Source organism: Mobula birostris, chromosome 13, assembly GCF_030028105.1.
Source record: "Mobula birostris isolate sMobBir1 chromosome 13, sMobBir1.hap1, whole genome shotgun sequence".
NCBI classification, from domain to species: Eukaryota; Metazoa; Chordata; class Chondrichthyes; order Myliobatiformes; family Myliobatidae; genus Mobula; species Mobula birostris.
Genome location: NC_092382.1, coordinates 61,503,876 through 61,518,093, shown reverse-complemented (window position 1 = coordinate 61,518,093; position 14,218 = coordinate 61,503,876). Strand labels below are relative to the sequence as shown.

The 14,218-nt window shown below is 42.2% G+C and overlaps 1 protein-coding gene across 1 annotated transcript in view; it reads left to right on the top strand.

The window, feature by feature from the left end:
• LOC140207964 (scavenger receptor cysteine-rich type 1 protein M130-like) overlaps positions 1-14,218 on the top strand; it is a 43,100-nt gene that overhangs the window by 12,156 nt on the left and 16,726 nt on the right. Inside the window, exons 3-5 of the mRNA XM_072276498.1 lie at positions 5,972-6,283; positions 10,108-10,422; positions 11,040-11,354. Of these exons, the coding sequence (XP_072132599.1) occupies positions 5,972-6,283; positions 10,108-10,422; positions 11,040-11,354 (942 nt within the window). The remainder of the gene's footprint in view (positions 1-5,971; positions 6,284-10,107; positions 10,423-11,039; positions 11,355-14,218) is intronic.

The following is a 14,218-nucleotide window of genomic DNA, read 5'->3' as shown; positions in this document are numbered from 1 at the left end:
CGGCTAATGTCCTTCCTTTCTATTGCGTTGATCTTATCTCTAACCAGCAATGCTATCCCACCTCCTTTTTTTTATGTTTATCCATCGGGAATATTGAACTCCCATCCTTGGTCACCCTGGAGCCATGTCTCTGTGATCCCAACTATATCATATTGATTAATAACAATCTGCACTTTTAATTTATCCACTTTGTTACTAATGCTCCTTGCATTGACACACAGAGCCTTCAACCTTGCTTTTACAACTCTCTTCATCCCTCTCTCGCCCTGTGTTTAAAGTCCGCGAAAACAGCTGGTTCCAGAATCACAAGACACAGCCGCAATTTCTTATTGGCTAGTCACTGAATTCCAAAGTCCCATTATCTCTAGTCATAACACAGACATTAATGCTACAAAGAAGCCATTACCTTAACAGTGGAACATTACACAAAAACAATTACATAAGCCTTAGCCGTGAAACCGTACAGCGTGTTACATTTGCAATATTGGACGTAGATTCTATGTGAAGGTTTGTATGAATTTCGTATAATGCGCTTTGCCGTTTTTCCACGAGCAGTCATCTATCATGAAACTGATGTTTTCGAAAAAATAAACAAGAGAATCGACGAGGCAACACGGTAAATGTTCCCTCCATGAAATTTATGGAAGTTTGGTCCATAAAGTTAACTCACATGGTATCACTGTTTTGGTAGCTATTTCAATAGTAAACTTTATTGTTGATAGGACACAGGGAGTCATACTGTGATAGCACACAGAGAGTCATTGATAGGTTGCAGAAGTGGGCTGAGAAGTGGCAGATGGAGTTCAACCCGGAGAAGTGTGAGGTGGTACACTTTGGAAGGACAAACTCCAAGACAGGGTACAAAGTAAATGACAGGATACTTGGTAGTGTGCAGGTGCAGAGGGACCTGGGGGTAGATGTCCACAGATCCCTGAAAGTTGCTTCACAGGTAGATAGGGTAGTTAAAAAAGCTTATGGCGTGTTAGCTTTCATAAGTCGAGGGAGGGAGTTTAAGAGCCTCGAGGTAATGATGCAGCTCTATAAAACTCTGGTTAGGCTACACTTAAAGTACTGTGTCCAGTGTCCATCTACAATTTGAGAGGGAGAAGGGAAACTTGGAAGTGTCAGTATTACAGTTGAACAAAGGGAAATATGGTGCTATGAGGGAGGAGCTGGCCAAAGTTCAATGGAACAATACCCTAGCAGGGATGACAGTGGAACAGCAATGGCAAGTGTTTCTGGGAATAATGTGGAAGGTGCAGGATCAGTTCATTCCAAAGAGGAAGAAAGATCCTAAGGGGAGTAAGGGGAGGCCGTGGCTGACAAGGGAAGTAATGGACAGTATAAGAATAAAACAGAAGAAATATAACATAGCAAAGACGAGTGGGAAGCCAGAGGATTGGAAAACTTTTAAAGAGCAACAGAAGGTAACTAAAAAAGCAATACGCAGAGAAAAAAAAATGAGGTACGAAGGTAAACTAGCCAAGAATATAGAGGAGGATAGTAAAAACATTTTTTAGGTATGCGAAAAGGAAACAAAATAGTTAAGACCAAAATTGGGCCCTTGACGACAGAAGCAGGTGAATTTATTGTGGGGAACATGGAAATGACAGACGATTTGACAGGTACTTTGTATCTGTCTTCACTAGGGAAGACACAAACCATCTCCCGGAAGTAATAGTGACCAAAGGACCTAGGGTAATGGATGAATTGAAGAGAATTTATATTAGCCAGGACATTGTGTTGGATAGGCTGTTGGGTCTGAAGGCTGATAAGTCCCCGGGACCTGATGGTCTGCATCCCAGGGTACTTAAGGAGGTGGCTTTAGAAATCGTGGACGCATTGGTATTCATTTTCCAATGTTCTATAGGTTCAGGATCAGTTCTTGTTGATTGGAGGGTGGCTAATGTTGTCCCTCTCTTCAAGAAGGGAAGAAGAAAGAAAACAGGGAATTATAGACCGGTTAGCCTGACGTTGGTGGTGGAAAAGATGCTGGAGTCAATTATAAAAGATGAAATTACAACACATCTGGATAGTAGTAACAGGTTGGTCCGAGTCAGCATGGATTTTCGAAGGGGAAATCATGCTCGACTAATCTTCTGGAATTTTTTGAGGATGTAACTATGAAAATGGACAAGGGTGAGCCAGTGGATGTAGTGTACCTGGACTTTCAGAAAGTCTTTGATAAAGTCCCACATAGGAGATTAGTGGGCAAAATTAGGGCACATGGTATTGGGGGCAGAGTACTGACATGGATTGAAAATTGTCTGGCTGACAAAAAACAAAGAGTAGCGATCAACGGCTCCCTTTCGAAATGGCAGGCGGTGACCAGTGGGGTACCGCAGGGTTCAGTGCTGGGAATGCAGTTGTTTACAATATATATTAATGATTTAGATGAGGGAATTAAAAGTAGCATTAGCAAATTTGCCGATGGCGCAAAGCTGGGTGTCAGTGTGAAATGTGAGGAGGATTTTATGAGAATGCAGGGTGACTTGGACAGGCTGTGTGAGTGGGCAGATGCTTGGTAGATACAGTTTAATGTAGATAAATGTGAGGTTATCCACTTTGCTGGTAAGAACGGGAAGGCAAATTATTATCTAAATGGAGTCAAGTTAGGAAAAGGGGAAGCTCAACGAGATCTAGGTGTTCTTGTACATCAGTCACTGACAGAAAACATTCAAGTACAGCAGGCAGTGAAGAAAGCTAATGGTATGCTGATATGCAAGGGGAATTGAGTATAAGAGCAAATAGGTCCTTCTGCAGCTCTACAGGGCCCTGCTGAGACCACACCTGGAGTACTGTGTGCAGTTATGGTCTCCAAATTTGAAGAAGGACATTCTTGTTATTGAGGGAGTGCAGCGTAGAGACGCGTAGAGATGTATAAACTATAGAGACACATAGAAGGAATCTGACACGAAAGGGAAGTGTCACTTCACAGAAATGGAAGTTTTTAGGCTCAATATCACAAATGAACTGACTTGGTCCAACCAAGCAGAGTCCACTGCCAAGAAGGGTCACCACCGTCTTTACTTCCTGAAAAAAAGCTAAATAAATTTGGCCTGTCCTCTAAACCCCTCACTAATTTTTATAGATGCACAGTAGAAAGCATTCTTCTGGGGTGCATCACAACCTGGTATGGAAGTTGTCCTGTCCAAGACTGAAAGAAGCAGCAGAAGATCGTGAACATGGTGCAGCACATCACACAAACCAATCTTCTGTCCTCGGAGTCACTTTACACCGCACGCTGTCGGAGCAGTGCTGCCAGGATAATCAAGGACACGACCCACCTAGCCAACACACTTTTCGTCCCTCTTCCCTCCGGGAGAAGGTTCAGGAGCTCGAAGACTCGTACGGCCAGATTTGGGAACAGCTTCTTTCCAACTGTGATAAGACTGCTGAACGGATCCTGACCCGGATCTGGGCCGTACCCTCCAAATATCCGGACCTGCCTCTCGGGTTTTCTGCACTACCTTACTTTGCCTTTTCGATTTATTATCTATAATTTATTGTTTTATTGTATTTTCTATCGATTTGGACTCCAGGAGCATGAAGGGCAGAAACACATATCGCTGTGATGATGTACGCTCTGGTATCAGTTGTTTGGCGAAAATAAAGTAAAGTAAAGAAAGAGGGATAGCAAAGGATGCGCTAGGTAGGTGAGAAGCCATAAGAGGCCAGAATGGGGAACTGAAGACGAGGGGAGGGGAAGCGACGTTTTTTAACTCAAAGGAGAAATCCATATTTGCCTTCGGCATAAAATCTACAAGAACGGTAGACAAGGTTTTGTTACTTCAGCCCGAATGTGTCCACATCGTGGCACAAGTGGACCGTTATGTTGCAATGGGAGTTGGAATTAAATTGTTGGCCTATCGGGAAGTTCTGCTTGTGAGACAGAAAAATGAGCTGCACATTGACGAGGTCTCACTGATGTAGCGGACGCAGCAGAGAAACAATAGTTGCAATAGACGACCATAGCATTTCGTAGGTGAAATGTTACCTTACCTGGAAGGACTCGTTGCAGCCTTTAATGGAGGGGAGGAAGGAGGTGAATGAACAAGTGTTGAATTTTGGCTGCTTGCCGGGATAAATGCCCAGAGAAAGATTAGAGGGGAGGGATAACTTGATAAGGGAACTACGGGGGGAGCGATGTCTGTGGAAAGAGCCGTGTACATACTTAGGACAGGAGGCATAAAAATTAATTTAGTGCTAGGGTCCCTTTAGAGATAGAAGAAGTTACGAAAATCATATGTTGGATATGAAGCCTCAGCGCTACCTGATTTCATCGGTAGACAGCAGAATCACGGCATCTTTTTCCAAGGTAAGGGCCACCGTATATATAGAACCCACGTATAAGATGACAGAGGGACTGGTAAAAATGTACAGATGGACGAAGTACGAGAATCTTTTGGAATGGCGCTTTTATAGAAAAGGTTGAGGAAAATGGAATAAATGTAAACAAATTGACAAAATTCGCCAACCATTATTTCTTTGAATAACAGTGCAGTCGGATAAACAGGCGATTCTTCTTCTCATCAAATCCAGAACAATGGAGAAGGAGGAGAAGATGGCGGCGTGACACAGCTTGCGCGGCCGCTCCGGTGAATGATATCTGTAATCTGTCAAGTAGGATGCCGTGCACAATCCTTATTTGATGGAGACAGACGTGAGAGAGCGGAGGAACATCTGGAGAAAATTCTGAAATGTTTTCTTCGGTGCCACTGCTACTGTGTGATCCAGATTCTCCTTAGGGGAAGGCCCCGAGTCATCGGCTTTGCTTATTGCTCGGCGGCCGGGACGGGGTCCAAGCTCCGGGCAGAGATGGCGCTCGGTGCTCGGTGTCGAAGGGCTGGTCGGAGTCTCGAAGTTTTCGGACGGACGCAGAGTCGGCTGTGGTCAGGTGCTTCCAACGCGCCAACAGTTGTCGGTGCCTGGAACTTTCTAGCAGAGAGAGTTTCCCCCTTCTTCCGCCTGCTATCGGGGACTATCGGGAGTCGATAGGAAATGTGAGACTTTTTTTTACCGTTCCTATGGTCTGCTCTTTATCAAATTATGTTATTGTTTTGGACTGCTGTAACTATATGTTATAATTATGTGGTCTTGTTAGTGTTAGTCTTTGGTTTGTCCTGTTTTTCTTTTGTGATATCACTCTGGAGGAACATTGTATCATTTCTTAATGCATGCATTTCCAAATGACAATAAACGAGGACAGAGTGTCCTCATAATCTAATACAATAATCTAATCTAATCTAATGCAGTCAGTCTTGACTTAACTTAATTACCGTGTTTGCATTTATCACCTTTGTAGAATTCTAAATAAGAAATATTGAAAGTGGACTGCTATTTTTTAGCCATGGTCTCTTCGTCGAAAATCTTGACTTAATTTCATCAGATTTATTTCATGCTTGAAGTATTTGTCATCTATATATAATGATTACTTCATTTTTTTCTATACACGTTTTTCAGTGAATACTTGACTGCACCATAACGTGACGATGGGGAAGTAAAAGTATTTTTTAAAATTCATTTTCCCTGTATTTCTTTGGGAAAATTGAATGATGCTTTTGGAATTTCGATGCAAACGTCACCGTATCTGGAATTAAAGATGATAATGATGATGATGATGATAATAATAATAACAATGTTCTTACTTTTTTCCCTGATTATTATAATATTTTCATGCCTTTGGTATCATGCCATAAGAAAGATAATATAATTTCCTCTGGTAAAAAGAAGATATAAAAGTAATAGGAATAAACGTGTTAAGAATCTATTATCTGGCCTTAGTTAACCACCAAAGAGAGAAAGTAATTTTGATACTCAGTTCCGATATCCCATTATGAAATTTGGACGTGGAAAACAATGTCATCTGTTTGAGAACCAATTGGGACTTTATATACAATGAAAGCAAGAGGAATTCGCTGCATATTTCTCAAATGTTCTTTTTCCTAACTGTGCTTCATATCTTCCTCAGACCACCGAGTTCCAAGATTGGTGTCCGGAAATGATGACTGCTCTGGAAGACTGGAAGTGCAGCTTGGAGAAACCTGGAACACGGTGTGTGATCTGCATTGGGATATGGATGATGCCAGCGTGGTGTGCCGACAGCTTCAATGCGGAGTCGCTGTTGCTGTGCGGGGAGGAGCTTATTTTGGAGAAGGAACAGAACATATATGGACTAATGCCTCTGAATGTCAGGGTAATGAGTCGGGGCTGTGGGACTGTCCATTTTCTTCAGGAACTCATCATTGCACCCATGAGAATGATGTCAGTGTGATCTGCTCTGGTGAGTACCTAGGATCCAGGTATTTCTTTTCGACATTTTTCCCATTAGCAATTTGCAAATTCCATCAGCAGAGGACAGTTCGATATGATTTTCATCTGACATTGACGGACAGATTAAGAGGGTGAAATTGCTTGAAGAATAAAATAACGATTGAATTCAATTTGGGTTTTGACGAAAGAAATTAACATATTTGAAGGCTTCAATAAGTTGAAATAAAAATCACCAACAAAAGCGTAGCATGCAGCGGTATTATAAATTAAACAATGCATTATTGCAGTGGAAAAGATATAAAAAATGCGAACTGGAATTTTCCTTCAGAAATTGAGTGCGAAGTACATGCCGCAAATTTTTCAGCACGCCTTTCAAATTATATCATACACCTTAACATGAAAATTAATAATTCGAAGAAATTTAATGATACTGAATTTTGTCATGTGTCTAAATACAGATATAAAGCTGATTAAACGTTAAAATGCGCAGCAGGCTTTGCAGCTATATAACGGCTATCTCTATTAACAAAAAGCAATCAAATATTATTTATTTCAGTACTGATACTTTGCTGGATTATTGAATATTCCCGAAACGTTTCCCCTTTCTTCTGAAAGGAACCACACAGACGAATTGGTGCGGAACTGTAGATAAATACAAACCATTGTTTTTGCAGCACAACTTCCAAGCATGCATTTGCACCACTATAGAATATACATGATTAGAGAGAGATAACTTGTTGCAATAGCGTCGGATTTTACTGCTACAAATTTAGCCATGACGACTGTAAAAATGACAAAAACCCCAGCAGAAGAGTAAATAAAATAACTATATAGCTGTTAGTTAACGACAGATGGCTTGTGAATTCCCCATAGTTTAAAATCATCACTGGACACTTTGTTGGCCCCAAGGTGAATAACAGCTTGAAAGTTGCTTATGAACCTAAGAAATGAGTCGTCAGTGAAGGAGACAAACAAAATTAAAGAATTGAAAATACACTTGGACTAAGATGTTAACTGTCCTGTGCTGTCACCAGTGGGATCAACAGTTGATCTGCCACCTGTCTTCAGGAGTTTCGGCCCGCTTATGATCAAGACTCCCTCGAGGTGGTGGGCCAGCAGTGCTAAAGCACCACCTCCCACTGGTGAGCTTAAAAACTTGGCATCTGCCTCTATCAGAGTTGTTCCATTCAACAGATAGTCTACTCTTCGGGTGTCTATGCAACTACTGAAGGGTTTGCAAAAGATGTATACCATATAACCATACAACCATTAACAATTACAGCACGGAAACAGGCCATCTCGGCCCTTCTACTCCGTGCCGAACTCTTACTCTCACCTAGTCCCACCGACCTGCACTCAGCCCGTAACCCTCCATTCCTTTCCTGTCCATATACCTGTCCAATTTAACTTTAAACGACAACATCGAACCTGCGTCAACCACTTCTGCTGGAAGCTCCTTCCACACAGGTACGACTCTCGGAGTAAAGAAGTTCCCCCTCATGTTACCCCTAAACTTTTGTCCTTTAACTCTCAACTCATGTCCTCTTGTTTGAATCTCCCCCACTCTCAATGGAAAAAAGCCTATCCACGTCAACTCTATCTATCTCCCTCATAATTTTAAATACCTCTCTCTAGTTCCCCCTTAACTTTCTAAATTCCAAAGAATAAAGACCGACTGGAATAAATACGCTGTCCGACTATCTGCCCCTCTGGACCTTTGGTCCACACCCATGCTGATCCTATCTCTGCTGCCTCAGCTACAGCCCTGCTGGTTGCCTTGATCTCTCTTCTAATAAAGCTGAGATCACGCAGCCACTTCTGTAAAGTGAACGCAATAAAGCCACTACAACCTACTTCGAATGGATAGCATGAGACCTTCCCCCGTCTGTCGCTGCACTTTGACATTAATTCTGCATACTTGGTTAAATTGTGCTCATGGGCTTCATCGATGTTGTTTTCACAGGGGACTGTGAGTTCACCAATAACCACATCTCCACTGGTGTCAGACCGTGCGATTATATCTGGGCGCAATGTGGTGAAGGGTATTTGCCTCGGGAAATTGCCTTTCCCATCCAGGTCGGCCTTGACACACCAGTCATTGGTTGAATAAACTATGCTTGATCGTGGGCCTGCGCTGTACACCCTGGACTTGGAGCCTTCTTTCACAAATGATATGCGGTGTTCTGTGCAGCATGGGGCATGAGATAAGTTGTGCTGCAGTACTCTCTGCCGAACCGCTTCTGCTGCAACTTTGAGAACGTTGTTATGTCTCCAAGTGTACATGGCGCAGGAAGGATTGACTCTGCATGCACTCAAAATATGTTGAAGTGTTCCCTTCTCGCCGCAAGCAGCACATCTGTCTGTCTTATCTTCATGCCAGGTGCTGAGGTTGGCAGGTGTTGGGAGCGGATCGTACGCTGCTCTGCATAGAACAGGAATGCGGAGCGCTTCCATCTGCCACAGAACATTCCAAGATAGATGTCGTTGTTCAACACTTTCCCATCAGGTCCAAGCCCCATGTTTGGCCAGGCCAGGGGTTTTAGCTAACCTCTTCTCCTCTTCTACCTGTCGTATTTCTCACGTTACAAGCTCACGGCGCCCCTCACCTGTAGAAGACAACCACCACCTGTGGGCTGTCCAGCCAAGTCCCTGGCGGCCTAGCTGGGTAGCCCCAACCACCTCCTTGTCCTTCAATCTAGACTCTGCCTCATCAATTGCTGCATGGGCTGACAACTTCCTGCGTGATCTCACAACCGGTTGGGTGTTGTTGATGACAGGGTCTTTTGAGTCTCGAGGCATCATGAATATCTTATCTTGGATACCTTGACCTCTTCAACAAGGGATTACACTGGGATGGTAAGCTTTGTCTGGCTACTATGGATTGCGGAATTGGTGAGGCTGCTCGGTACGCTAAGCCACTTCTTCACATACTTGTTGTTCTTCGTTCCATTGCATAACGATTGTAAAACTGATGAAAAAATCCTTAGCAGAAGAATAAATAAAAATCAACTATATAGCTGCTAGTTCAACGACAGATGCCTTGTGAATTCCCCGTAATTTATAATCATCAGCGGACATTTTGTTGGGGCCTAACGTGAAGGACAGCTTGAAAGTTGCTTATGAACCTAAGAAATGAGTCGTCAGTGAAAGAAACAAACATGAAAATAGATAATGGAAAAGTGCAAAGAAAATATACATCACAAGCAAAGACTAACATCAATTTAATCGCCAATAACGAAAGAGAAAATCGAAAATGCCCCTTCTGAGTGCACAATATCTGATTGCACGAAGTATCCTCAAATATTACATGTAAATAGATAGATAAGATAGATAGATAGATAGATAGATAGATAAATATGATGCTTATTCATATCGTCCACTGAGTGGGCAAGAACAGCATGGGTGGGATATGGTGCTGAATAATGGTAGTTTCAACTTCGACAAAATATAACATTTAGAGTGATGGGCATGAAACCGTGAACGATCAAAAAAATCGGGAGTACTGTATAGAAATCAGGCAAGGAAACACATTTTTTCACCTGTACGGCCCAATGTTTGAAACAATGACATTGATTCTGTTAAAAACCTACAAAAACGCGAGATTCCTGTCGTGGTGTATGCAGATTGTTCACAACAATTAAAAAAATGCATTGTAAAAAATGATTGTGTGTCAATCAGATAAAAAAAAAAAATACGGGTCTGCATTGTGCCATACTCTTACTTTCGCGAAGCTCTGCCGAGCAGATGCTCTGGATAGCGGTCCGATCCTGTGCAAGTTCTTTTAATTAGTTTATGTTGAGATTAATTAACTGAATTCAATTATTAATACAACAGGGAATCCTGTAGCACGACTCGTTGATGGGGACAGCAGATGTTCTGGCCGGGTGGAAATTCAGCACGGGGACCAGTGGGGAACACTTTGTGATGAGTACTTCAGCTTGGAAGATGCTGCCGTGGTCTGTGAACAGCTACAGTGTGGTGCAGTAAAGGAAACTCCCAGAGATGCATACTTTGGCACAGGAAACGGGCCAGTGTGGAAAGATAACTACATTTGTTTGGGCAATGAGTCCCGACTAGCTGATTGCCAAGTCTCAGCGTGGAGTCAGATCAGCTGTTCGCATGGAAATGACGCCAGCCTGATCTGCACCGGTGAGTTGTTGAAACATTAGTCTGAATGAAACCTTTCTTTGGTCGTAGAGATATCCATAACAGAGACAAAAAAAAAAAAAAGAAAAAAGAAACAATCGAATGTATCCGAAGTTTTCTGGCAAAACTATGTCACGAATCTAAATTTTTGTGGCAACAGTCTGCGTTTGCAACTTGGACTGTTTTATTTTGGATACACAGACATTGAGTACACAGTGAATAAAACTAAAATTTGAGGAGAAATTATTGGAAAGTGCAGAGAATTATGTCAATTGGTGTTTCAAGATAGTAATTTTTGTACCATTTTAAAATCTGCAAAAATAAAGATGTAATATTTGCAGGTGATTTAAGTCATATTATAAGCTGTTGAAAAAGAAAAACTAATTATAATAAAAATTTAAATGGCTCTCTTTATGTTCGGCGAGTAAGAATAATGCCTGGGACCGCTACTTGTGTGTCTTCTTTATCCTGCGGAGGGAGAAGAGATGTTAAATGGCTTCTGGGGAGATTGCCTTGCAAGAAATCAGTGTATAAACTAATATTTACCGCTAATAGCTGAAAGTATCTGGAGTACATTGGTTAATTATTAACTGTTTTACACAATCTCATCCACATTGTAGATGAAATGTGGTCTCTGCGGCTGACCGAAGGGGGAAGCCGCTGCGACGGCCAGGTGGAGGTTTATGATAATGGCAGATGGAGCAGAATACAGGATAAATGTTGGACTATCAATGAAGCCAATGTTGTCTGTAAGCAACTGCGTTGCGGTGTGGCCACATCCTCCTACATTGCCTCGGGGTACAGAGGGAAAGAAGGGCCCGTGTGGGTGACCGACCTTCAGTGTGAAGGAAACGAATCTCATCTCCAAAACTGCAGTGCATCCATATTCAATCGGTCTTCCTCTGACATCCTCGGCGTTGGCGTCCTGTGTTCAGGTGAATAGCATGGAAAAGTGTAAATTGTAATTTTTAATATCCTGTGGCTATGAATTATTTAGAGAGATAAATTTAGAAATACTGAGACTTGCAGGTATTTATATCTCCACTTGTCTCATCAAATCGGCGTTGACAATCATATCTCCCCTTGCAGGGTTTCCAATTTATATACCCTCCCATAGCTCCTACGGCAGCTCCGCTCCTAAAATGTACAAGCGAATTTATTGTAATCAATTAACCTACTAGCTAGTACAAGGTGGGAAGGTGCATAGAAAACTGAACACGATGGATAAAAACGCATTTATCTGAGCAAAATGTGCAAAATTCGCATAGAGATTCAGCATTTATTCTGCTTCGCTGGAACTACAAATTTGCTGCATATTTTTTCAACGATTCATTCATAATTTAGGATATATACTGAACGGGATCGTCCTGGCAGTTCGACAATTTTGCTATTGATTACAATTAAATATCAGGAGTTCTACCTGCCTTCCTTCTCTCTCTCTCTCTCTCTCTCTCTCTCTCTCTGCCCCCGCCCCCTCTTGCTTATTCCCTCTGTATTATTGCTAGTCCCCGTGTTTATCATTTTGAAAATCAGACTTCCATTCAGGTCTGAAAATATGACGACTTAAGTTAAAGCGATGGCATAATCAAGAGCCGTGGGGTATTGTTACAGCTTGGCCAGACCCCGCTTGGTCTACTCTGTTAAGTTCTGGTCACCTTACTGCAGAGAAAATGCGGAAACTGTCGATAGAGTGCAGAGGAGATTTACGAGGGTTTTGCCTAGATTGGAGACTGTGCCTTATGTGAATAGGTTGCGTGAACTGGGCTTTTTCTTCTTGGAGTGACGGGGCATGCGAGGTGACCATAGAGGTGTATACAAAGATTAAAGGACATATATTTTGGGTCATTTGTTCGGAGTTAAATGGTACTACAGAGGGGTATTGTTTTAAGGTTCTTTGGAAGTAGATACAGAGAGGATGGAAGGGGTAAGTTTTTTACAGAGGGTGATGGGTGCATGAAATGCACTGCCGGATGCGGATAAAATAGGGTCTTTTCAGAAACTCTTAGATAGGTACATTATGTTTAGTAAAATAGAGTGCTATGTGTTAGGGCATTTATAGGCAGTTTATAGAGAAGGTTACATGCCAGTCACAACTATTTTCTTTGTTCTGTGTTCTAAAAAGAGGAAATTGAGCATTTAGTTGCACAAGGAAGGGATTCTGGAGGGGGAATTTGAGAGAGGAAATTTGCGAAGAAGTGCAAAACGAGGCGATGGAACTGACGCCTGGCATTATTTCTGATCGGAACCATTAGGGATAAGGACTCAAATAAATGTTCAAATACGACAGAAAGTATTGTATTTTACTTCTAATATTTTTCGCTACATCTTTTAATTAAATAGTTTGGTGATATTTTTGTCCGTGCACTAATACCATTTTTCATGTAATATTTTTTTTTCTCTGCATCAGTATGTCTAGTCGCCAGGAGTGTCGGAGAGAGATCGATTTTGTGATATTAATTCAACATTAATTTGTCTGTTATATTCTGTAGATTTTCTGGGAACAACATCGTTTATAATAGAATCCAACACTTTCCAAACCACTGACGATCGGTGAACTGGACTATAATTCTCTTTCCTTTGCCTTCCTCCCTTCTCAAATTGATACTTACAATCTTCCCGTCCTCCAGGACCTTACCAAGGTAGATACTTTAGATAGAAAATAGGTGCAGCAGTAGGCCATTCGGCCCTTCGAGTCCGCACCGCCATTCATTATGATCATGACTGATCATGCAACTCAGAATCCTGTACCTGCTTTCTCCCCATACCCCATGATCCCTTTAGTCACTAGGGCCATATCTAACTCCCTCTTAAATATAGCCAATGAACTGGCCTCAACTATTTCTTGTGGTAGAGAATTCCACAGATTCACCACTCTCTGAGTGAAGAATTTTTTCCTCATCTCGGTCCTAAAAGGCTTCCCCTCTATCCTCAAACTGTGACCACTCGTTCTGTACTTCCGCAACATCGGGAAAAAATCTTCCTGCATCTAGCCTGTCCAATCCCTTTAGATTTTATACGTTTCAATAAGAACCCCCCCTCAGTCTTCTAAGTTCCAGCGAGTATAAGCCTAGTCGATCCAATCTTTCATCATATGAAAGTCCTGCCATCCCAGGAATCAATCTGGTGAACCTTCGTTGTACTCCCTCTATGGCAAGATTGTCTTCCCTCAGATTAGGGGACCAAAACTGTACACAATACTCCAGGTGTGGTCTCACCAAGGCCTTGTACAACTGCAGTAGAACCTCCCTGCTCCTGTACTCGAATCCTCTCGCTATAAATGCCAGCATACCATTCGTCTTTTTCACCGCCTGCTGTACCTGCATGCCCACTTTCAATGACTGGTGTATAATGACACCCAGGTCTCATTGCACCTCCCCTTTTACTAATCGGCCACCATTCAGATAATATTCTGTTTTCCTGTTCTTGCCACCAAAGTGGATAACCTCACATTTATCCACATTAAATTGCATCTGCCATGAATTTGCCCACTCACCTAACCAATCCAAGTCACCTTGCATCCTCTTAGCATCCTCCTCACAGCTAACACTGACGCCCAGCTTCGTGTCATCCGCAAACTTAGAGGTGCTGCATTTAATTCCCTCGTCTAAATTATTGATATATATATAAGGTGAAGTGATTCTTGAAAGGTCACGACCAAAGCATGTATTATCTCTTCTGCAACCTCTCTCCGAATTCCGGGATTTAGTCCATTTGGTCCAGGTGACTTCAGACCTTTGAGTTTGCCAAGCATTTTTCCTTTGAAATGACACTCTCTCCTGCGAACTGATATTCACAGGTT